This window comes from Panulirus ornatus, chromosome 56 (assembly GCF_036320965.1).
Source record: "Panulirus ornatus isolate Po-2019 chromosome 56, ASM3632096v1, whole genome shotgun sequence".
NCBI classification, from domain to species: domain Eukaryota; kingdom Metazoa; phylum Arthropoda; class Malacostraca; order Decapoda; family Palinuridae; genus Panulirus; species Panulirus ornatus.
In genome coordinates this window covers 17,637,138-17,662,347 of record NC_092279.1, presented here as the reverse complement: position 1 = coordinate 17,662,347, position 25,210 = coordinate 17,637,138, and the positions used below count along the sequence as shown (strand labels likewise).

The 25,210-nt window shown below is 39.3% G+C and overlaps 1 protein-coding gene across 1 annotated transcript in view; it reads right to left on the bottom strand.

The window, feature by feature from the left end:
* Nucleotides 1-25,210, bottom strand: part of Br140 (bromodomain-containing protein 140) — a 115,389-nt gene that overhangs the window by 6,200 nt on the left and 83,979 nt on the right. Inside the window, exons 18-25 of the mRNA XM_071693993.1 lie at nt 24,113-24,228; nt 21,521-21,747; nt 13,054-13,189; nt 11,933-12,031; nt 10,016-10,167; nt 7,349-7,489; nt 5,738-5,849; nt 3,485-3,711 (exon numbers count right to left, since the gene is read on the bottom strand). Of these exons, the coding sequence (XP_071550094.1) occupies nt 3,485-3,711; nt 5,738-5,849; nt 7,349-7,489; nt 10,016-10,167; nt 11,933-12,031; nt 13,054-13,189; nt 21,521-21,747; nt 24,113-24,228 (1,210 nt within the window). The remainder of the gene's footprint in view (nt 1-3,484; nt 3,712-5,737; nt 5,850-7,348; nt 7,490-10,015; nt 10,168-11,932; nt 12,032-13,053; nt 13,190-21,520; nt 21,748-24,112; nt 24,229-25,210) is intronic.

The window sequence follows — 25,210 nt, the reverse complement described above, 5'->3', positions numbered from 1 at the left end:
AAAGATAGGTTAGTTGAAGTCTGAGTTTGAATGGAGAAAAATTGGAGGAAGTGAAGTGTTTTAGATACCTGGGAGTGGACATGGCAGCGAATGGAACTGTGGAAGTGGAGACGAGTCATAGGATGGGTGAGAGGGTGAAGGTTCTGGGAACACCGAGAAATCTGTGGAAAGAGAGGTCACTATATGGAAGGCAGAAAATGGGTATGTTTATAGATACAGTAATCCCAACGATTCTGTATGGATTTCAGGCATGGGCTTAAAGATGAAAATGTATGGAAGAGGGTGGATATGCTGGAAATGAAATGTATGAGGACAATATGTGGTATGAGGATGGTTGATGGAGTAAGTAACAAAAGGGTAAGACAGACCTGTAGAGTGTGGTTGAGAGAGCTGAAGAGGGTGAGCTGATATGGTTTAGATGCAAGCATAGAATGAGTAAAGAGAGGCTGACACATTAGAAGCAAAGGGATCAAAGAAAAAAAAAAGGGGGGTGGGGGGAGAGAGATATCAAATTGGACATGGAAGGATGGAGTGAAAAAGACTTTGAAATCTTTGGGCCTGAAGATGCTGGAGGGTGAAAGGTATGAATTGGAGCAATGTGTTATTCAGGACTGAACCATGGCATATGCTGGGCCTGACATGTTTTAGAGCATAACACATGACAGCTAGAGAAAGGGTGTGAGCTTATGTGGCTTTTCTTCATCTGTTCCTTTGACTACCTTGCTAATGCAGGAAATGGCGAACGCGTACGAAGTAAAAAAAAGAATGTTTCTAAAAAAGATAATATTAGGAACAACATGGTGAAACATTGTTTATGTGTGCTTTAACGTATGCTGTTCCATCAAAGGTACATAAGGTATGCCAGGAGTACTGTCTGGCATGTGTGGTATTTTTTGGAGGTGTTTTTGTCGCAATTAAGTATGATTAAGGTTTATCATCAATATTATTTCATCCCTGGGATTGTGATGAAACAATGTTACCCACGTATCTCCTACATGTCACAGAAGATGAGTGTGGGGGGGCAAGAAATCTTCCCCTAGTCTATTACTTTTAAAAAGAAAGAACAGAGGAAAGAGACAAATGATGATCTTTAACCTCTAAGGCTTAGTCATCTGTTCAGTCAGTATACACTCACGCAGGAAATATGAACATGTATAAAAAAAATCAATAATATCTACTCATTTCTACATGTCACAACTTCTATCTGTCTATATCTCTAATGAGTTGCAACTGGAACTCCCTCAAAGGGGTGGCCATGGCAACAGTCTCCATAACTAAAAAAGTCCAATGTCACTTCTTAGCCTTTAGTGCCTCACCCTTAACATGCCACTGGCAGAGGGAAAGTCTAGCATAGTGTTTGCAGAGGTTTCAACCTAATGTTCCTAATAACTACTTCTATCTCATGGTCCTATCTACTACTTTTACCTAATGTTTCAACCTAATGCTCCTATCTTAATGTTCTTACCTACTGTACATCTAACCTACTGAACATCACAGCTTAGCCTAGCCTACCTTAAACATTCTCAGAACACTTATATTAGTCTACAGTTGGACAAAATCATCTAACACAATGCCTATTTTATAATAAAGTTGAAAAATCATAAGTCAAACCACCAAAAGTCGGGGGTCATCTGCACTTCTATCTACCATTTTGCCAGAAGGCAGGGCTAGTGCATAGTCCTCACCGCAGGAAAATTTAATAACAAAAAATGAGCTGCATAAGTTAACACAGGAGACAGCGACAAAGCAAAATAAATAAAAATGAAATAAATATGTATATGTATGTATGTATGTATCTCTACATATACATTATATTTTTATTATACTTTGTCGCTGTCTCCCGCGTTTGCGAGGTAGCGCAAGGAAACAGACGAAAGAAATGGCCCAACCCCCCCCCCATACACATGTATATACATACGTCCACACACGCAAATATACATACCTACACAGCTTTCCATGGTTTACCCCAGACGCTTCACATGCTTTGATTCAATCCACTGACAGCACGTCAACCCCAGTATACCACATCGCTCCAATTCACTCTATTCCTTGCCCTCCTTTCACCCTCCTGCATGTTCAGGCCCCGATCACACAAAATCTTTTTCACTCCATCCTTCCACCTCCAATTTGGTCTCCCTCTTCTCCTCGTTCCCTCCACCTCCGACACATATATCCTCTTGGTCAATCTTTCCTCACTCATTCTCTCCATGTGCCCAAACCACTTCAAAACACCCTCTTCTGCTCTCTCAACCACGCTCTTTTAATTTCCACACATCTCTCTTACCCTTACGTTACTCACTCGATCAAACCACCTCACACGACACATTGTCCTCAAACATCTCATTTCCAGCACATCCATCCTCCTGCGCACAACTCTATCCATAGCCCACGCCTCGCAACCATACAACATTGTTGGAACCACTATTCCTTCAAACATACCCATTTTTGCTTTCCGAGATAATGTTCTCGACTTCCACACATTCTTCAAGGCCCCCAGAATTTTCGCCCCCTCCCCCACCCTATGATCCACTTCCGCTTCCATGGTTCCATCCGCTGCCAGATCCACTCCCAGATATCTAAAATACTTCACTTCCTCCAGTTTTTCTCCATTCAAACTCACCTCCCAATTGACTTGACCCTATGACTCTACATATACATATATATATATATATATATATATATATATATATATATATATATATATATATATATATATGGGGATGGGGGAGAAAGAATACTTCCCACGTATTCCCTGCGTGTCGTAGAAGGCGACTAAAAGGGAAGGGAGTGGGGGGCTGGAAATCTTCCCCCCTCATTTTTTTTTTAGTTTTCCAAAGGAAGGTACAGAGAAGGGGGCCGGGTGAGGATGTTTCCTCAGAGGCCCAGTCCTCTGTTCTTAACGCTACCTCGCTGAGGCGGGAAATGGCGAATAGTATGAAAGAAAAAGAAATATATATATATGAGTGGATGGGTCTTTCTTCGTCTGTTTCCTGGTACTACCTTGCTAACGCAGGAAACGGAAATCAAGTATAATAAATAAATAAATAAATTTTGCTGTACAATTTACAGTGCTTTATACTATTTCATGAAAATATCCTGTCTGTGATGCTATAATTATGCTCTTGTGATACACTTGTCCAGTTCTTAAGGTGTTTTGTCACATTTTTAATACTGTTTATTGATAGTGAATTGTTATATTTTTCATACTTCTAAAGGAATAGTAGTACTTTTCACCATCCAATATTGTGTTCATCGAATTTGAGTGTCATATATCAAAACTTCATAGAAAAAAGGCAAAATAATATTTCCATTTCTTATGTAAAAATGACATCACTTAGGAACTACATATGGTATCAAAACACAATTATAAACAAATACTTTGGCATTTATGTGTAATCAGTGCACTTAAACCCTTTGGTTCTGTGTTTTGATGCCAGAGTATTTCCATAATATTAAACGCAAACTATAACATGCATATGCTCACCAGTGCTGGATACCATGGGTAACCACGACACTTGGCCCACACCAAATCAAGAGGCTCCAGGGGTATTTGGTCCCCAGTGTGACCAGAGTTCTGGGACTCCTCAACACTTGAGTCACTTCCACTTCCTCCTCCCTCTGTATCAGTCTCAGATGCAGTATCATCATCTGTGTCAGTCAAGCTAGAGTTTGATTCTGAGTGGGTCTCTTCATCTGTTTCTGCTGGGATTTCTGGGAAAGTAAAAATTATACTTAACAAGAAATGCAAGGGAAGAATCCACAGAAAAGCATTTTATATAATTCCTCAAGCAACTTTTTTTTATTGTACTTATCTGTAAATATTTTACAATGCAAGGACAGTTGATGAGGCAATAAAGGATAAAACTGGGGACTTTAGGTCCCTGGTGTAAATATGTGGGGAAAATGTTGTCATGCGGGAGGAATAGCAACTAGGAATTCTTGGCTTAAGAAAAAGTGCATGCATAAAGATATGTACGTAAGTGGAGTTGGGAGTCAAATCTTATTTTTTTCCACCCAAAGATGGAGAAGATATGCAAAGACAGACTGACTAAAAGGATATATATATATATATATATATATATATATATATATATATATATATATATATATATATATATATATATATCGAAAGTGGAAGGACAAGGGGGAAGGGGACACTGAAAAGGAGATGGAAGGTTGGAGTGAAAGAGATTATGAGTTACCAGGGCCTGAACATTCAAGAGTGTGAGAACTTCATCTACTCTTTCTTTGCTTTCTTCTACCAGCCTACTAACATTCTGCTTAATTATCTCATATTCTTGCCTCTTCCTTTGCTGAACTGACAGTGGTACATAACCTTCAAGCAATATACCATGTGCCTTTTTCTTCTCTTCCACAGCATTTCTAATCTCATAATTCTACCATGCATTTTTGCTTTTATTCTTGTACCTCACAACCCTGCATTCAACTACTAATGATACAACCTTTAACAGTCTTTCTCAAAACCTCTTAAACATTCCATTCACACATGACTGCATCTCTACATTTACTGCACTTTGATCTTACCTTTCTGTCACCCTTCTTTCATACTCCTTGTATATGTCTCCCTTTCTTTTACATTCAGTATTTGTACAATAAATCCTATACTATTACTGTTCTCCACTAATGTGAAAGAACTGAATTTCATCATGGAAACCTGATGAAACAAGATTCTACTGTACAAACATCATATTTACATTTTATACTGCTTGTGCAATTTAAATACATTGTGTATGAATTTGCCTCTCATGAATGTCACAAATGGGGGTTGGCAAGGGAATGGGAGAGCTCTGTGCATATAAAAATACATAAAAACTACAATTATGTCAAAAAATGCATTGTGTAAATGCACATTATACAAAGGTTGACTGTTTGTATCCAAATTTCTCACTTTCAAGAAAAAGAAATCCTAAATAGAAAAAAGAAATCACAAATGGGGGTTGGGAAGGGAATGGGAGAGCTCTGTGCATAATATGAAAATAATGCCTGGACCATACAAAGGGGTTACTACATAAAAACTACAATTATGTCAAAAAACGCATTGTGTAAATGCACATTATACAAAGGTTGACTGTTTGTATCCAAATTTCACACTTTCAAGAAAAAGAATTCCTAAATAGGTTATTCCACAAAAGAATAAAACTGAATATGCCTGTAGAGCTCAGGTACCAACATTATCACAGTGCACATTCATTAGTTGTCTTAAATTGTTATTTATATTCCACAGTCCTTCCCTGTTCATAGTGGCCTCTTATCCTTTAAATGTTTTCAAGCAAACCACAAAAGACTTGTACCATGAAATTTTACATGCAGTACTATAAATCCCAGAACACTAGTTTGTGTTTATTTCATTTAATCTTTCATGGAAGGAAAAAAAATCTTTCATTACTCTTAATGCCAATAAACATAGTGATGAGAAACTTGCAGTTCAAGCAATGTGAATATATTGCAATAAATACCCATATTTATGCCAGTAACATTTTTTTGTAATTTGTAATGTATATATCTATATGATGAGATCCTCTATCCCATTAAAGTCACACTTTGCCTCAATAAATATTTCAAATTTTTACACTTAAAGAAACCCATTCATTGTTATTAAGTATTAATCAAAGTCTTCATGTTCCAATCTCTAAAAACATATATGATTTACCTCCTCAACATACATTCTGAATTTATTTACAATACTTTTCATTATGCTCAATTAATTAACACCCACCTCCTCCTTGTCGATACATTTTGAAAGAATCTTTAGCTGGTGGAGTTCCACTGTCTGACAGATCTAAAATAGAGATGCTCTCCGGGAAAGACAAGGTTTCAGTCTTGGTGTTCTGTTGAAAAGACACAAATAAGTACCATTAATGATAATGGATTACACTCCAATATGGACTCAAATAAACAAATGTATGAAAATCAGTCAGTCATAAAAAGATTCACAAGGAAAAGATAAGAGGTTCAGATGAAAGAGGAACTACTGAGAATAAGTTTTTGGAAACATGGGAATTGTTAAAAAGCAAGAGCAGAAGTTAACACAACTAGAGGATGAGTTATAGAACTAAATAATCAATTCAAGGATAATCAAGGATGCTATGAGGGAAACTGGGATCTATGAAATACAGTCACAGAGTATAAAAAAAATTCAATTTAATGGAAAGGATTCTGGAGGTACAAAATCAGGGGAAAGTATGTAAATTCATTAAAAAAACAAATAAGAACTGGATAAGTCTTTTCTTAAAGGCAGCTCAGTTAAAAGAAAGAACTAAATTATATACAGAATCTTTCGACAATAGTGAGCAAGGAGGTGAAAAAAATAGCAATATCAGCAGGTGTTTAGCAGAAAGGACTAAAACACAAACAAATTCTCTTAACAAGAGAGCAGGGAGGTGCAGAAGGAACAACTTCAGCAGCTGACCAAAAGACACAGAGCAAGAAGAGGTCATACAATTCTTTATCATACATGCTTGCTATTTACCGCAGGAGGGAGACAGCATCAAATACAGATAAATGAGCCTTAAGGGAAAAATCCTCACATGGCTCCTTTCTGTCTCTTATTTGGAAAGTAATAAAGTAAGGGAGGATCTTCTGCCATCCATTCCCACCCCTTTTTGTCGCCATCTATGACAAGCAGGGAATATGTGGACAATATTCTTTCTCCCCTATCCCCAGGGATACAAAGAGAGGTATTAAGAAATTAAAATCTGGGAAACCTACTAATAATAAGAAATAATGGAATCTTCTATTCATTAACATTTACTGTGATGCTAAATAGACTCACCGCATTATATGTAATATTATTCATAGCACTATAATTACTCAGATTACTGTACTGGTAGTGTAGAAGGTAACCACTTTGATCTGGTATGGTAATGGAATGACTGACATAAATGTACATATGTAAAAATATATGGCACACTACCAGAAAGAGTGTGATAAGTCAAGATGCTCTACAAACAATAGTATTTGGTGCAAATAATAATAATAATAATACTAATAATAATAATAATAATAAAAAGATCTATCATATATGAAAAAAACATAAGTAAAAAGAAGATGAACCACCAAAATGCTAGTGTCAACAAAATGGTACCCACTCCAACCACTTTCATTCTAGGCTGTAATTCACCAGGTCAGTCTAAGCTGTGCTTTATATTCAAGTCCTTTCATGCAATGTGACAGAATTAATGTTCCTTTGCAAACAATTGTGCTTGAAACATAAAAATTGGAAAGTATCTTGTCACCTACTTAAAAGAGACAAATGTATAATAAATGATTATCTTATAATTAAATCTAATTCTTTCATAAGTAGATCCAAAAGTCCATAAAGAATTACCACTGATGAGCCCTTCTTCTTGCGAATGCTTTTGGAGTCCTCTGGTGACTGGCTTTCAGCATCACTATTAGTTCCCTGTGTTTCTTCTGAAGCCCGACGTTGGCGAGACATCCGCTTCTGTGGGGAGGAGTTGTCAGGTTTCTGAAAAAGGTTACTGAAGATTACCAAGCAATAGCCTGAATCTAATTACAATAGGCCTAAACATAACAAATATCTTGCTTTTTAACTAAATGAGGTATGCAATTCCCTAAGGCACAGCAGTTTTGTATCATTTCCCCAAAACATATAATGCTTATCTCCAAACCTTCAAGTGCTTATGACCCTTGAACAATGCTTAAACTACTTTGTAAGTGACTCTACATCTAGGTAATATGAGTAACGAGGGCATTTTCACTGGGTGTATGAAACATGTAAATAAAAAAGTTTAAGCATCATAAACAGCATTTTCCATTTTCATAAAGCTTTAGTTCTAGTACCTTAGTACAAAGACAGACAAGTATTATGTATCATTTCTACACTATGATTTCGACATAGAACTTGATCTACATCTTGTACACTTTTTCCCAATGTGAGGCACTCAGTATGAGTCACAAATCCACCATGGATCTAAAACCTTGTTTTATATGATATCAGAATTATCTGACCTTTCTCTATCATACTGCTATGCATTCATATGGCTGGCTTATCAGTGTTACGCTGAAATTTCTCTGTTTTCAGAACCGGTGATTGACCATAGGCTCAGGTTAAGAAAATACAGAAAATGACCTTCCCAAAGAAAGGAGCCAGTAAGTGTTATGACAGAAGGCTTGTGACTCTCTCAGTCAATGAGTCTCAAGCCAAGACTCCCAGACCAGTCTTATACCCTGGGCTCCCGTTTACTCAAGTGTACTGTGCCTGAGCATGCTATTTTTGCATATAATTCTGTAGTAACTGTATGCAAAATGAGTTCATCTGATAGTGAAATATACCCTAATGTATCAGGCAACTTTCAGAAGAGAAAGAGGAATGCAAAGCAATGAAAAAGTTTGGAATCGAAGCAAAATACTTGTGTACTAGTTGGATCACACTATCCTTTTTCCTTTATCAGTTCCATACCTCGTGACAAAATATCTTCAAAATTATATCACTCATGAAAATCTATCAATTCTAGTTGATGTACAGCTATTTACTTTCCTAAAACTCTGATGCTTGTTTTCTTGACATTCAAATTTGGCAAGACTGTCACTGTCATTCTTAACATCTAATAAATGAAAGATGGCACCTGCAGATCTGCCTGACAATGTTGGCAATATATCCTTGTAGCAAAGTATTACATTAATCTACTGTAATTCTCCCATTCATATAAGGATCATGGGAGTACAGGCATGTGCTGGAAATGAGATGTTTGAGGACAATATGTGGTGTGAGGTAGTTTGATCGAGTAAGAAATGTAAGGGTAAGAGAGATGTGTGGAAATAAAAAGAGCGTGGTTGAGAGAGCAGAAGAGGGTGTTTTGAAATGGTTTGGGCACATGGAAAGAATGAGTGAGGAAAGATTGACCAAGAGGATATATGTGTCAGAGGTGGAAGGAACGAGGAGAAGTGGGAGACCAAATTGGAGGTGGAAAGATGGAGTGAAAAAGATTTTGAGTGATCGGGGCCTGAACATGCAGGAGGGTGAAAGGTGGGCAAGGAATAGAGTGAATTGGATTGATGTGGTATACCGGGATCGACGTGCTGTCAATGGATTGAAATCAGGGCATGTGAAGCATCTGGGGTAAACCATGGAAAGTTCTGTGGGGCCTGGATGTGGAAAGGGAGCTGTGGTTTCGGGCATTATTACATGACAGCTAGAGACTGAGTGTGAACGAATGGGGCCTTTGTTGTCTTTTCCTAGCGCTACCTCGCACACATGAGGGGGGAGGGGGATGTTATTCCATGCGTGGCGAGGTGGCGATGGGAATAAATAAAGGCAGACAGTACGAATTATGTACATGTGTATGTATGTATATGTCTGTGTGTGTATATATATATATATATATACATGTGTACATTGAGATGTATAGGTATGTATATTTGCGTGTGTGGACGTGTATGTATATACATGTGTATGGGGGTGGGTTGGGCCATTTCTTTCATCTGTTTCCTTGCGCTACCTCGCAAATGCGGGAGACAGCGACTAAGCAAAATAATATATAAAAATATATATATTTGCTTTCTTTCACACTTGATAATCATTTTCTGTGGTAGCAAGGCACTGCCAAGAACAGACAAAGAAAGGCCACATCTTCTCACATCTATCCTCAAGCTGTCAGGCATAACGCACTAAAACCACAGCTCCCTATTTTCATCTAGCCCAATGAAAGCATATCATCCCCTGTAAACTACAGTGATCCAATTCATTCTATGCCATGTATGCCTCTAAACATCATGAATGTAAAGTCAAAGTCAATGATACTTCTGAGTCTTTTACACTACATCCTACCATCTCCCTGGACTCCCTATCCCTTTTGCTCCCTACAATTTTGACAAGCAGATTCCTTTGGTTACCCTCCCCATGTGTCCAATCCAATTCAGTACTCTAGTCAGTTCTCTCAAAAGAAGCACATTCTACGACACTTCTTCAATATACTTAGAAACCTTTGAGATGTCTATTAATGCAAAATCACTGGCTCCACAGTAAACTGACCTTAAACAGGGCTCCGGCTTTCTTAGTAAAAAGAACTGAAGTACGACGATTGACACCAGATGGTGAGCTGGGTACAGATGGTGGTTCCTCTTCAGGGCCATCTTCACTGCTCTCCTTTGTGGGAGTTGCTGATTCTACCGATTCACTCTCCACTGTTGACAAGAAATCACACATAAATTTTTTTCCATTCTTGTTTGTCTTTTCCCCCATTAGCATGGTAGTCCCAGGAATAGAAGAAAGGCTGCATTTAATAACATTAATCTTGAGCAACAAGAATATTAACTTTCAATATCATAATCATCAACAGATGGGTAAAATGCAAACATGACTGGTGTGTGCAAAAGTCCATAATGTCTATATTGATTTGGACAATATGAGGGAATTTTACACTTGAAAGGCCTATATCTTTAATTTTGTTTTCTATTACTCTACTTTTTTAATTACTGTACACTGTCTGCAATCACAGGTTCATCAAATAGCTTATTCCATTCACCATTAACTATCATACTGTAAATGTGCTTTTCTAACATTTTCTGCGAATTTTTTTAATGACCTTGGGTTGCTTTGTGCATCTTCATAAAAACTGCTAACACTGTCAAAATGATTTCTAAACTTGAAGGTTGTAGTCAAGTCATCTCTTATTCTTTTCCCTTCCAAGGCAGTCAAATTCATTGCCTCAAATCTCTCCTTGTAAGTCATCTTCCTTATCTTAAGTATATGAAAATCACAAATCCAGAATGCTTGGGAGTTCCATGGAGGGTGTTCCTGGAGCAATGTACATGATTTGTTTCATTTTCCATACTATACTTGTTTGCTGTTTCCTGTATTAGTGAAGAAGCCGAAGCAAGAGGTGAGGAATGGGTTATTTGCTCACATCCACCCTCTACCCATGATGTATAGTGGACCAAAATCAGAAGAGCCCTGTATTCTCCGACAAACCCTGCATACCTGTCTCGTTTCCCTTAACTGTTTCGTATGTTCTATTTCAGCCCATCAACAGCACGTAACCTATTTCACTCCCATCTATTCTCCAGTTGTCATATGTAATGCACCAAAAATATTGATCCCTATCCAAAACCAAGGCCCACACACCTTTCTGTGGTTTCCCCCAGTTGCTTCATATGCCTTGATTTAGTTCACTGACAACACGTCAACTCTTGTAGACGACATCACTCCAATTCACTGTATCCCATGCACACCTTTCACCCTCCTGCATGTTAAGGCCCCAAGCACTTAAAATCTTTTTCATTCCATCCTTCCATCTCCAATTTGGTCTCCCCCATCTCCTTGTCCCCTTCACTTCAGACAAACATTCTTTCTGTCAACCTCCCATAACTCAATCTCTCTATACATCCAAATAATTTTAGGACACCCTCTTCAGCTCTCTCTACTACACTCTTTTTATCACCACACCTCTGATCAAACCAGCTCACACCACATATTGTCCTCAACATTTCATTTCCAACACACCCACCCTCCTCTACACATCCTCAAGGATATCTTGCACCCATAAAATAATCTTGCAGCTGCTATACCTTCAAACATACCCATTTTTACTCTCCCAGATATAGACCTCTCTTTCTACACATTCTTCAATGCTCCCATAACTTTTGCCCTATAAGTGCCATATATATACCATTCCCTTTGTTTCTCACATTCATCCTCTCCAGTCTAATGCTCCCTGTATTCCATCACCTCAATTACCACTCTCATACAGCTTACCAGTTACTCAACAACCTCATATCTCTTTAAGTCAAACATTCACTTTTGTTCCGCTTGCCTTAAAACAATGGCACAATACAGGCATTCCATCAATTCTCAGGCACCTCTCTTTGTCAAACAAACAATGAAAATCTAAACTACGCAATCAACAACATAGCCCCCCACCCACACACACCCTTACACAATCAAACATACATTTTTTAGCTGGCGGGCTCACAGATGGTCCAGACAGTGTGCGAGGTCGTTTTGGCGGTCTTCCTGGTCCACGCTTCTTTGGTGTCTCCTGGGCAGAATCTGTTAAAATAACATTAACAGTATGAAATGTCATTCATATATCTTATCATACTATCTAATAACTATGGTAAAATGATACAAGAATTCTAAATCAAGAACATTCTTCCCTTTTCAACTAGTTTCTACATGAGTGTCTGGGTATCTTGGGATGGCATGATTAGAGCACACAAATTTTATAGAAGACATTACAGAAGTAAGTACTGTGGCAAGCATTACATCTAGATCACTTCTGTTCATTTCATAATCATATGGATCACGCAAACATAATGGGAGAGTGAACTGGGGTACACCTACTGAAGTAGGAATGAGAAAGACTCAAACGTACAACCTTAATATACTCACACAGCTATTTAACAATCTATGTCACCTAATCATGAATGCAACTGCTTAAAAGCAATGTAAATGTTAACAGTTCCACATGTAAAGAAGGTAGCTTTAAATGCATTGCTACACACACAATGATAATTCATTTGATTCTTTACAATTTGCAGAGCTAGCTAATGGTTATGCAGAGCTTTTTTAGCACAAAAAAGTATCTATATGCTTCAAACTGTTAACACAGAATTACATATTTCAGCATCTTACAGTTTCAAAATGTAAAAAAAAAAAAAAATTCAAAATAAATGATATAAAATCAGGCACTAAGAATGATTAAAGGGGTAAACTGTTAGTGCTTAACTGGTTATTTAAGTGTACATTTGTTTTGTCAGAGTTCAACTTGTTGAAGGTGAAGGAAACAATAAGTAGTTGTTATGGAACAATTACTGAGAGAGAGAGAGAGAGAGAGAGAGAGAGAGAGAGAGAGAGAGAGAGAGAGAGAGAGAGGGGGGGGGGGGGCCTACAATAAGATTTAGCCATATCAGCAGGGAAGTGTGAAGCGCTCGCTGCACGAGATGAAGAGAACTAGGCTGCATCATCATCCTTCTAAAATGTTAAATACATAGTGCCCCTGAAAGTCTTTATGGATGAATCCGAACTAAGTAAAAGAAACAATTTCCTATATATCAATGGATTTAACTAACCTTCCTTTTCTGGCTTGGTTGCTTTGGATTCATCAGCAATAGCAGCAGCGGGGTCTTGTTGCTCGGTCAACGTCCTATGTTGTGCTTTGGTTATCCGGTTGAAATAGGAGTCAATGCTCCTGTGTTTACTGTCATCCTTTGTGATACAGATATAAGATGTGAGAATACCATATAAAGAAGGAACTATAAACAGATTAATAAAATCATTTCTAAAGTGGCTTTCCACATGATATTGAAAAATTAACATATATATACATACATCTCCCACATATACCAGGCAACTGATGGGAGTGGAAGCTGGGGGCTGGAAACCCTCCCTTACCTGTATTTCAATTCCTAAAAGAGAAACCAGATGAAGGAGTCAAGAGGGGAGTGCTCATCCTCCTTGAAGGCTCAGACTGGGGGTGTCTGAATGTGTGTGGATGTAAATAAGATGAGAAGAAAGGAGAGATAGGTAGTATGTTTGAGGAAAGAAACCTGGATGTTCTGGCTCTGAGTGAAACAAAACTCAAGGGTAAAGGGGAAGAATGGTTTGGCAATGCCTTGGAGGAGTACAGTCAGGGGTTGGTGAGAGACAAGAGCTAAGGATGAAGTAGCACTACCCCAGAAACAGGAGCTGTGGGAGTGTCTGATAGAGTGTAAGAAAGTAAATTCTAGACCGATGTGGGTAAAACTGAAAGTGCATGGCAAGAGATGAGTGATCATTGGTGCTTGTACACCTGGTCATGAGAAGAAAGACCCTCATGATCAGCAGATTTTCATGGGACATGAAAAATTTTATTAATAAAATATCAACAATAATATCCCTGGGGATTGGAGAAAAAGAATACTTTCCACGTATTCCCTTCGTGTCATAAAAGGTAACTAAAAGGGGAGAGAGTGGGGGGGCAGAAATCCTCCCTTCCAGTTTTTACTTTTCCAAAAGAAGGAACAGAGAAGGGGGCCAAGTTAGGACTTCCCCTCTTAAGCTCACTCCTCTGTTCGTAATGCTACCTCATTAATGTGGGAAATGGTGAATATGTATGAAAAAAAATCAACAATAATGATAATACACTGAATCTACCTTGGATGCTCCTTTAAAGCTAGTTCTTCGCTGCTGGCGATTCCGCTGTGATGTAGACATCAATGATGTTGATAAAGACACAGAATGAACTCTGCTTGAGGATGAGCTTAAACTTGTATGGGTAAGATGTGAGCCAACTAACTGTGGCGGGAGAGATGGTGGAGTACTGGGACGACTTGGTTCACCTGGCTCTGCTTCATCATCAATCACAGAGCTGTCATCGACATCTGTAATACAGATAAAAATAAAACTAAAAACTACACTACAATCAACAACATAATACCTTCCCTTTCACCAAACTCTTTAAAATTCACCCTCAAAAGAATAAAGGAAAAATCCAACTCACTAAAACAACATGGCCATAGACCCAATCAGTAACTCACTAAAACAACATGGCCATAGACCCAATCAGTACACTACCACACACAACCCCATACAACTCCCTCCTGCACAGTACTAGTGGCAATAGACATCAACAAAGCACATGACACTGTCCCTCACCACATTCTCATGCAAAATGACTGAATATACAATTAATGGTTGGAAAGATGAAAGTTCCAATGAGTATGTAGTTTTCATTGATACAGTCTTGAAATGGATTCTGAGGGCAACAAACAAGTGGCTTGATTTTATCTGATTCAGTGGAATTTGTAAAATGCTGGAATCTAATGGTTATTCAGTGCTTTTTAGCATGCAAAAATGTATCTAAAAACTATAAACTATTTCCATAGCATTACATATCTTGGCTTCCTGTTAAAGATGTCTGTAAAGATTTTTTTCTTCATACTATTCACTATTTCCCACATCAGCAAGGTAGCGTTAAGAATAAAGGACTACGCCTTTGAGGGAATATCCTCACCTGGCCCCCTTCTCTGTTCCTTCTTTTGGAAAATTAAAAATGAGAGGGGAGGATTTTCAGCCCCCTGCTCCCTCCCCTTTTAGTCGCCTTCTACGACACGCAGGGAATATGTGGGAAGTATTCTTTCTCCCCTATCCCCAGGGATATAAAGATATTCACATAAAATCAAACATTTTGGCCTCCTTCAAAAAAATTATCATTCTGGAGGAAGTAAAGTGTTTTAGATATCTGGGAGTGGATCTGGCAGCGGATGGAACCATGGAAGCGGAAGTGAATCATAGGGTAGGGGAGGGGGCGAAAATCCTGGGAGCCTTGAAGAATGTGTGGAAGTCGAGAACATTATCTCGGAAAGCAAAAATGGGTATGTTTGAAGGAATAGCGGTTCCAACAATGTTGTATGGTTGTGAGGCGTGGGCTATGGATAGAGTTGTGCGCAGGAGGGTGGATGTGCTGGAAATGAGATGTTTGAGGACAATGTGTGGTGTGAGGTGGTTTGATCGAGTAAGTAATGTAAGGGTAAGAGAGATGTGTGGAAATAAAAAGAGCATGGTTGAGAGAGCAGAAGAGGGTGTTTTGAAATGGTTTGGGCACATGGAGAGAATGAGTGAGGAAAGATTGACCAAGAGGATATATGTGTCGGAGGTGGAGGGAACGAGGAGAAGTGGGAGACCAAATTGGAGGTGGAAAGATGGAGTGAAAAAGATTTTGAGTGATCAGGGCCTGAACATGCAGGAGGGTGAAAGGCGGGCAAGGAATAGAGTGAATTGGATCGATGTGGTATACCGGGGTTGATGTGCTGTCAATGGATTGAATCAGGGCATGTGAAGCGTCTGGGGTAAACCATGGAAAGTTCTGTGGGGCCTGGATGTGGAAAGGGAGCTGTGGTTTGGGCATTATTACATGACAGCTAGAGACTGATGTGAACGAATGGGGCCTTTGTTGTCTTTTCCTAGCGCTACCTCGCACCATGAGGGGGGGGGGGGGATTTTAAATTTCCATGCGTGGCGAGGTGGCGATGGGAATAAATAAGGCAGACAGTACGAATTATGTACATGTGTATGTATGTATATGTCTGTGTGTGTATATATATATATATATATATACATGTGTACATTGGATGTATAGGTATGTATATTTGGTGTGTGGACGTGTATGTATATACATGTGTAATGGGGGTGGGTTGGGCCCATTTCTTTCATCTGTTTCCTTGCGCTACCTCGCAAATGCGGGAGACAGCGACTAAGCAAAAAAAATATAAAAAAAATTATATATATTTGCTTTCTTTCACACTTGATAATCATTTTCTGTGGTAGCAAGGCACTGCCAAGAACAGACAAAGAAAGGGCCCAACATCTTCTCACATCTATCCTCAAGCTGTCAGGCATAACGCACTAAAACCACAGCTCCCTATTTTCATCTAGCCAATGAAAGCATATCATCCCCTGTAAACTACAGTGATCCAATTCATTCTATGCCATGTATGCCTCTAACTCATGAATGTAAAGTCAAAGTCAATGATACTTCTGAGTCTTTTACATTTAAATCCTACCATCTCCCGGACTCCCTATCCCTTTTGTCCCTACAATTTTGACAAGCGATTCCTTTGGTTACCCTCCCCATGTGTCCAATCCAATTCAGTACTTAGTCAGTTCTCTCAAAAGAAGCACATTCTACGACACTTCTTCAATATACTTAGAAACCTTTGAGATGTCTATTAATGCAAAATCACTGGCTCCCAGTAAACTGACCTTAAAAAGGGCCCCGGCTTTCTTAGTAAAAAGAACTGAGTCCCGACGATTGACACCAGATGGTGAGCGGGGTACAGATGGTGGCCCTCTTCAGGGCCCATCTTCACTGCTTTATTTGTGGAGTTGCTGATTTTACCGATTCACTCTCCACTGTTGACAAGAAATCACACATAAATTTTTTTCCATTCTTGTTTGTCTTTTCCCCCATTAGCATGGTAGTCCCAGGAATAGAAGAAAGGCTGCATTTAATAACATTAATCTTGAGCAACAAGAATATTAACTTTCAATATCATAATCATCAACAGAAGGGTAAAATGCAAACATGACTGGTGGTGCAAAAGTCCATAATGTCTATATTGATTTGGACAATATGAGGGAATTTTACACTTGAAAGGCCTATATCTTTAATTTTGTTTTCTATTACTCTACTTTTTTAATTACTGTACACTGTCTGCAATCACAGGTTCATCAAATAGCTTATTCCATTCACCCATTAACTATCATACTGTAAATGTGCTTTTCAACATTTTCTGCGAATTTTTTTTTAATTGAAACCCTTGGTTGCTTTGTGCATCTTCAAAAAACTGCTAACACTGTCAAAATGATTTCTAAACTTGAAGGTTGTAGTCAAGTCATCTCTTGTTTTTTTTCCCTTCCAAGGCGTCAAATTCATTGCCTCAAATCTCTCCTTGTAAGTATCTTCCTTATCTTAAGTATATGAAAATCACAAATCCAGAATGCTTGGGAGTCCATGGAGGGTGTTTTCCCGGAGCAATGTACATGATTTTGTTTCATTTTCCATATATACTTGTTTGCTGTTTCCTGTATTAGTGAAGAAGCCGAAGCAAGAGGTGAGGAATGGGTTATTTGCTCACATCCACCCTCTACCCCTGATGTATAGTGGACCAAAATCAGAAGAGCCCTGTATTTCCGACAAACCCTGCATACCTGTCTCGTTTCCCTTAACTGTTTCGTATGTTCTATTTAGCCCATAAAAGCCGTAAACCATTTCACTCCCATCCCATTCTCCAGTTGTCATATGTAATGCACCAAAAATATTGATCCCTATCCAAAACCAAGGCCCACACACCTTTCTGTGGTTTCCCCCAGTTGCTTTATATGCCCTTTATTTAGTTCATTGACAAAAACGTCAACTCTTGTAGACGACATCACTCCAAATTTACTGTATCCCATGCACACCTTTCACCTCCTGCATGTTAAGGCCCAAGCACTTAAATCTTTTTCATTCCATCCTTCCATCTCCAATTTGGTCTCCCCATCTCCTTGCCTCACTTCCCGACAACATTCTTTCTGTCAACCTCCCATAACTCAATCTCTCTATACATCCAAATATTTTAGGACACCCTCTTCGCTCTCTCTACTACACTCTTTTTATCACCACACCTCTGATCAAACCAGCTCACACCACATATTGTCCCCAACATTTCATTTCCAACACACCCACCCTCCTCTACACATCCTCAAGGATATCTTGCACCATAAAATAATCTTGCAGCTGCTATACCTTCAAACATACCCATTTTTACTCTCCCAGATATAGACCTCTCTTTCTAACATTTTCAAAGCTCCCATAACTTTTGCCCTATAAGTGCCATATAATACCATTCCCTTTGTTTCTCACATTCATCCTCCCCAGTCTAATGCTCCTGTATTCCATCACCTCAATTACCACTCTTTTACAGCTTACAGTTACTCAACAACTATATCTCTTTAAGTAAATATTCACTTTTGTTCCGCTTCCCTTAAAACAATGGCACAATACAGGCTTCCATCAATTCTCAGGCACCTCTCTTTGTCAAACAAACAATGAAAATCTAAACTACGCAATCAACAACATAGCCCCCCACCCACACACACCCTTACACAATCAAACTACATTTTTTAGCTGGGGGCTCACAGATGGTCCAGACAGTGTGCGAGGTCTTTTGGGGGGTCTCTGGTCCACGCTTCTTTGGTGTCTCCTGGGCAGAATCTGTTAAAATAACTTTAACAGTATGAAATGTCATTCATATATCTTATCATACTATCTAATAACTATGGTAAAATGATACAAAAATTCTAAATCAAGAACATTTTTCCCCTTTTTTCAACTAGTTTCTACATGAGTGTCTGGGTATCTTGGGATGGGCATGTTTAGAGCACACAAATTTTATGAAGACATTACAGAAGTAAGTACTGTGGCAAGCATTACATCAAAGATCACTTCTGTTCATTTTCATAATCATATGGATCACGCAAACATAATGGGAGAGTGAACTGGGGTACACCTACTGAAGTAGGAATGAGAAAGACTCAAACGTAACAACCTTAATATACTCACCAGCTATTTAACAATCTATGTCACCTAATCATGAATGCAACTGCTTAAAAGCAATGTAAATGTAACAGTTCCACATGTAAAGAAGGTAGCTTTAAATGCATTGCTACACACACAATGATAATTCATTTGATTCTTTACAATTTGCAGAGCAAAGCAAAATGGTTATGCAGAGCTTTTTTAGCACAAAAAAGTATCTATATGCTTCAAACTGTTAACACAGAATTACATATTTCGCATCTTACAGTTTCAAAATGTAAAAAAAAAAAAAAAATTCAAAATAAATGATAAAAAAATCAGGCACTAAAAGATTTAAAAGGGGTAAAAATGTTATGCTTAACTGGTTATTTAAGTGTACATTTGTTTTGTCAGAGTTAACTTTTTGAAGGGGAAAGGGAAAAAAATAAGTGTTGTTATGGGAAAAATTCTAGAGGAGAGAGAGAAAAGAGAGAGAAGGAGAGGAGAGAGAGGAGAGGAGGAGAAGGGAGGGGGAGAGAGAGGGAAGGAGAGGAGAGAGAGGAGAGGAGGAGAGAGGGAGAGATGGAGGAGAGAGAGAGAGAGGAGAGGGAGGATAAGAGGAGAGAGAGAGAGAGAGAGAGAGAGAGAGAGAGGAGAGAGAGAGAGAGAGGAGAGAGAGAGAGAGAAGAGAGAGAGAAGTGAGAGAGGAGAGAGGAGAGAGAGAGAGGAGAGAGAGAGAGAAGAGAGAGAGAGAGAGAGAGAGAGAGAGAGAGAGAGAGGGGAGAGAGAGAGGAGAGAGAGAGAGAGAGAGAGAGAGAGAGAGAGAGAGAGAGAGGGGAGAGAGAGAGAGAGGGAGAGAGAGAGAGAGAGGGAGAGAAAAGAGAGAGAGAGGAGAGAGAGAGAGAGAGAGAGAGAGAGAGGGGGAGAAGAGAGAGAGAGAGGGGAGAGAGAGGGGGAGAGAGAGAGAGAGGGGAGAGAGAGAGATGAGAGAGAGAGAGAGGGGAGAGGAGAGAGAGAGAGAGAGAGGAGAGAGAGAGAGAGAGAGAGGAAGAGAAGAGAGAGAGAGAGAGAGAGAGAGGGAGAGAGAGAGAGGAGAGGAGAGAGGGAAGAGAGAGAGAGAGAGTGAGAGAAGAGAGAGGAGAGAGGAGGAGAGAGAGAGGAAGGGGAGAGAGAGTGAGAGAGAGAAGATGGGGGGAGAAGAGAGAGGAGAGGAGGAGAGGAGAGAGAGAGAGGAGGGAGGAGGGGGGGGGGCCTCAATAAGATTAAAACCATATCAGCAGGAAGTGTGAAGCGCTCGCTGCACGAGATGAAGAGAACTAGGCCATCATCATCCTTCTAAAATGTTAAATACATAGTGCCCCTGAAAGTCTTTATGGATGAATCCGAACTAAGTAAAAGAAACAATTTCCTATATATCAAGGATTTAACTAACCTTCCTTTTCTGGCTTGGTTGCTTTGGATTCATCAGCAATTAGCAGCAGCGGGGTCTTGTTGCTCGGTCAACGTCCTATGTTGTGCTTGGTTATCCGGTTGAAATAGGAGTCAATGCTCCTGTGTTTACTGTCATCCTTTGTGATACAGATATAAGATGTGAGAATACCATATAAAGAAGGAACTATAAACAGATTAATAAAATCATTTCTAAAGTGGCTTTCCACATGATATTGAAAAATTAACATATATATACATACATCTCCCACATATACCAGGCAACTGATGGGAGTGGAAGCTGGGGGCTGGAAACCCTTTCCCTTACCTGTATTTCAATTCCTAAAAGAGAAACCAGATGAAGGAGTCAAGAGGGGAGTGCTCATCCTCCCTTGAAGGCTCAGACTGGGGGTGTCTGAATGTGTGTGGATGTAAATAAGATGAGAAGAAAGGAGAGATAGGTAGTATGTTTGAGGAAAGAACCTGGATGTTCTGGCTCTGATGTGAGAAACAAAACTCAAGGGGGTAAAGGGGAAGAATGGTTTGGCAATGCCTTGGAGGAGTACAGTCAGGGGTTGGTGAGAGACAAGAGCTAAGGATGAAGTAGCACTACCCCAGAAACAGGAGCTGTGGGAGTGTCTGATAGAGTGTAAGAAAGTAAATTCTAGACCGATGTGGGTAAAACTGAAAGTGCATGGCAAGAGATGAGTGATCATTGGTGCTTGTACACCTGGTCATGAGAAGAAAGACCCTCATGATCAGCAGATTTTCATGGGACATGAAAAATTTTATTAATAAAATATCAACAATAATATCCTGGGGATTGGAGAAAAAGAATACTTTCCACGTATTCCCTTCGTGTCATAAAAGGTAACTAAAAGGGGAGAGAGTGGGGGGGCAGAAATCCTCCCTTCCAGTTTTTACTTTTCCAAAAGAAGGAACAGAGAAGGGGGCCAAGTTAGGACTTCCCCTCTTAAGCTCACTCCTCTGTTCGTAATGCTACCTCATTAATGTGGGAAATGGTGAATATGTATGAAAAAAAATCAACAATAATGATAATACACTGAATCTACCTTGGATGCTCCTTTAAAGCTAGTTCTTCGCTGCTGGCGATTCCGCTGTGATGTAGACATCAATGATGTTGATAAAGACACAGAATGAACTCTGCTTGAGGATGAGCTTAAACTTGTATGGGTAAGATGTGAGCCAACTAACTGTGGCGGGAGAGATGGTGGAGTACTGGGACGACTTGGTTCACCTGGCTCTGCTTCATCATCAATCACAGAGCTGTCATCGACATCTGAAATACAGATAAAAATAAAACTAAAAACTACACTACAATCAACAACATAATACCTTCCCTTTCACCAAACTCTTTAAAATTCACCCTCAAAAGAATAAAGGAAAAATCCAACTCACTAAAACAACATGGCCATAGACCCAATCAGTAACTCACTAAAACAACATGGCCATAGACCCAATCAGTACACTACCACACACAACCCCATACAACTCCCTCCTGCACAGTACTAGTGGCAATAGACATCAACAAAGCACATGACACTGTCCCTCACCACATTCTCATGCAAAATGACTGAATATACAATTAATGGTTGGAAAGATGAAAGTTCCAATGAGTATGTAGTTTTCATTGATACAGTCTTGAAATGGATTCTGAGGGCAACAAACAAGTGGCTTGATTTTATCTGATTCAGTGGAATTTGTAAAATGCTGGAATCTAATGGTTATTCAGTGCTTTTTAGCATGCAAAAATGTATCTAAAAACTATAAACTATTTCCATAGCATTACATATCTTGGCTTCCTGTTAAAGATGTCTGTAAAGATTTTTTTCTTCATACTATTCACTATTTCCCACATCAGCAAGGTAGCGTTAAGAATAAAGGACTACGCCTTTGAGGGAATATCCTCACCTGGCCCCCTTCTCTGTTCCTTCTTTTGGAAAATTAAAAATGAGAGGGGAGGATTTTCAGCCCCCTGCTCCCTCCCCTTTTAGTCGCCTTCTACGACACGCAGGGAATATGTGGGAAGTATTCTTTCTCCCCTATCCCCAGGGATATAAAGATATTCACATAAAATCAAACATTTTGGCCTCCTTCAAAAAAATTATCATTCTGGAGGAAGTAAAGTGTTTTAGATATCTGGGAGTGGATCTGGCAGCGGATGGAACCATGGAAGCGGAAGTGAATCATAGGGTAGGGGAGGGGGCGAAAATCCTGGGAGCCTTGAAGAATGTGTGGAAGTCGAGAACATTATCTCGGAAAGCAAAAATGGGTATGTTTGAAGGAATAGCGGGTTCCAACAATGTTGTATGGTTGTGAGGCGTGGGCTATGGATAGAGTTGTGCGCAGGAGGGTGGATGTGCTGGAAATGAGATGTTTGAGGACAATGTGTGGTGTGAGGTGGTTTGATCGAGTAAGTAATGTAAGGGTAAGAGAGATGTGTGGAAATAAAAAGAGCATGGTTGAGAGAGCAGAAGAGGGTGTTTTGAAATGGTTTGGGCACATGGAGAGAATGAGTGAGGAAAGATTGACCAAGAGGATATATGTGTCGGAGGTGGAGGGAACGAGGAGAAGTGGGAGACCAAATTGGAGGTGGAAAGATGGAGTGAAAAAGATTTTGAGTGATCAGGGCCTGAACATGCAGGAGGGTGAAAGGCGGGCAAGGAATAGAGTGAATTGGATCGATGTGGTATACCGGGGTTGATGTGCTGTCAATGGATTGAATCAGGGCATGTGAAGCGTCTGGGGTAAACCATGGAAAGTTGTGTGGGGCCTGGATGTGGAAAGGGAGCTGTGGTTTCGGGCATTATTGCATGACAGCTAGAGACTGAGTGTGAACGAATGGGGCCTTTGTTGTCTTTTCCTAGCGCTACCTCGCACACATGAGGGGGGAGGGGGATGGTATTCCATGTGTGGCGAGGTGGAGATGGGAATGAATAAAGGCAGACTGTGTGAATTGTGTGCATGGGTATATATAGGCAGACTGTGTGAATTGTGTGCATGGGTATATATGTATGTGTCTGGGTGTGTATATATATGTGTACATTGAAATGTATAGGTATGTATATTTGCCTGTGTGGACGTGTATGTATATACATGTGTATGGGGGTGGGTTGGGCCATTTCTTTTGTCTGTTTCCTTGCGCTACCTCGCAAACGCGGGAGACAGCGACAAAGCAAAATAAATAAATAAAATATAACTTATAGATATCTGACACTCTCACATACAGTAATCTGTCCAAGGATAAGGGCTTCACCTACATCATGGTGTGGTCTACCAGTAAAGACTGGTAAACATTTTTCAAACTTTAGGAGAACAGCTGTCACACAGATCTCAACCCCTCAAAAATATTACTCGCATAAAAGTTGACCTCCCTGCTTTCTTCCTTAAAATCTGGTCAAACATCTTAACCCAAGTTTCCAAGGTAATCAGTTTTCTGATGACTCATTTGTTATAAACTTGAAATGAAACCTAATTATGCTTTGTTTTAACAATACCCATGAAAGAACTCTGATAATTGCATGCAAATGGTGATGTATGATATGAGCAATCATAAAGTATCAATGATGTCTATGACAGTATGTTCATGACTCCTCTGCGTTTGAATAACACGAAAATAAAAATCTTAAACAGAACCAACTTACCAGAATCTTCTTTATCAGATTCATCTTCAGTGTCATAGTACACTGTACTGGACTTGTGATTTAGACTTCCTGATTGGTTTAAGGCCAACTTCCTGCGTAAAATGCCAATCTCTCGCCTGAGTAAGAAAGTACAAACACTGTCAAGAAGGTTGAACCATACAAATATGCATTATTATCTAAAAATACCCTTCAAAGTATAAAAAGATGTACACATTTCCAATAAGCTATGTTTGTGCAGACAGATTTATTGGCTTTGATCTTCAGTACAAGAACAATGGCTGTTCTTTACCACATTCACAGTTAAAACAGTGTAAATGTCTCTGATAATTTTCAAAAACTATTCTGTAATATTGATTACTGTCTACATTGGTAACTGCCAAAAACTTTACTGATCCCATACATTTTCTAAATCCAAAACTGTTTTGAGAAACTAAGCTCACTTCCATATTTTCACTGCTTTCCTGTGTATTTGTTCTTCACATTTTATATCCATTTTTCTGATTCTCTTTTCTTCCATTACCATTTCTGCATACATTATGTGCATTATGGCATTCACATTCTATAAGAACTTGCTTCTTCTGTTGGTCAAGAAGACGCACAGCTTGCATAATTTTGGAGGTCAGACCGAAAACCATCTTCCCTCACCTTCATCTTCACTACACCCTAACAGTATACTATATCTTCACTATATCCTTACATTCACTACACACCTTGACACCACCCATTTCCCTTTGATATGAACCCTATGGATCAGATTAAAGACCATATCCACTGAACTCTTATCTTCACTACATCCTCATCTTCATCCTGTCCTTAGTTCCATTCACATTTGACTTGGTCCTTCTCCAGTCCTTAGTTCGATTCACATTTGCTTTGGTCCTTCTAAGTCAGGAAAAGGGCCATTTTTACAGCAACAAAATCTTCATTACTTCTGAATACAACTAGCCTAAAGATGCATTTTGCGTTGAATGAATTAAACAAGCTGAAAGCTGATGAACAACCCAAACAAAATGTTTGAACACAAGCTCACTGCATTCTACATGTTCACCGATGCTCATCTTATCATCAATGTCTTCCTCAGGATGAATGTAACAGTGG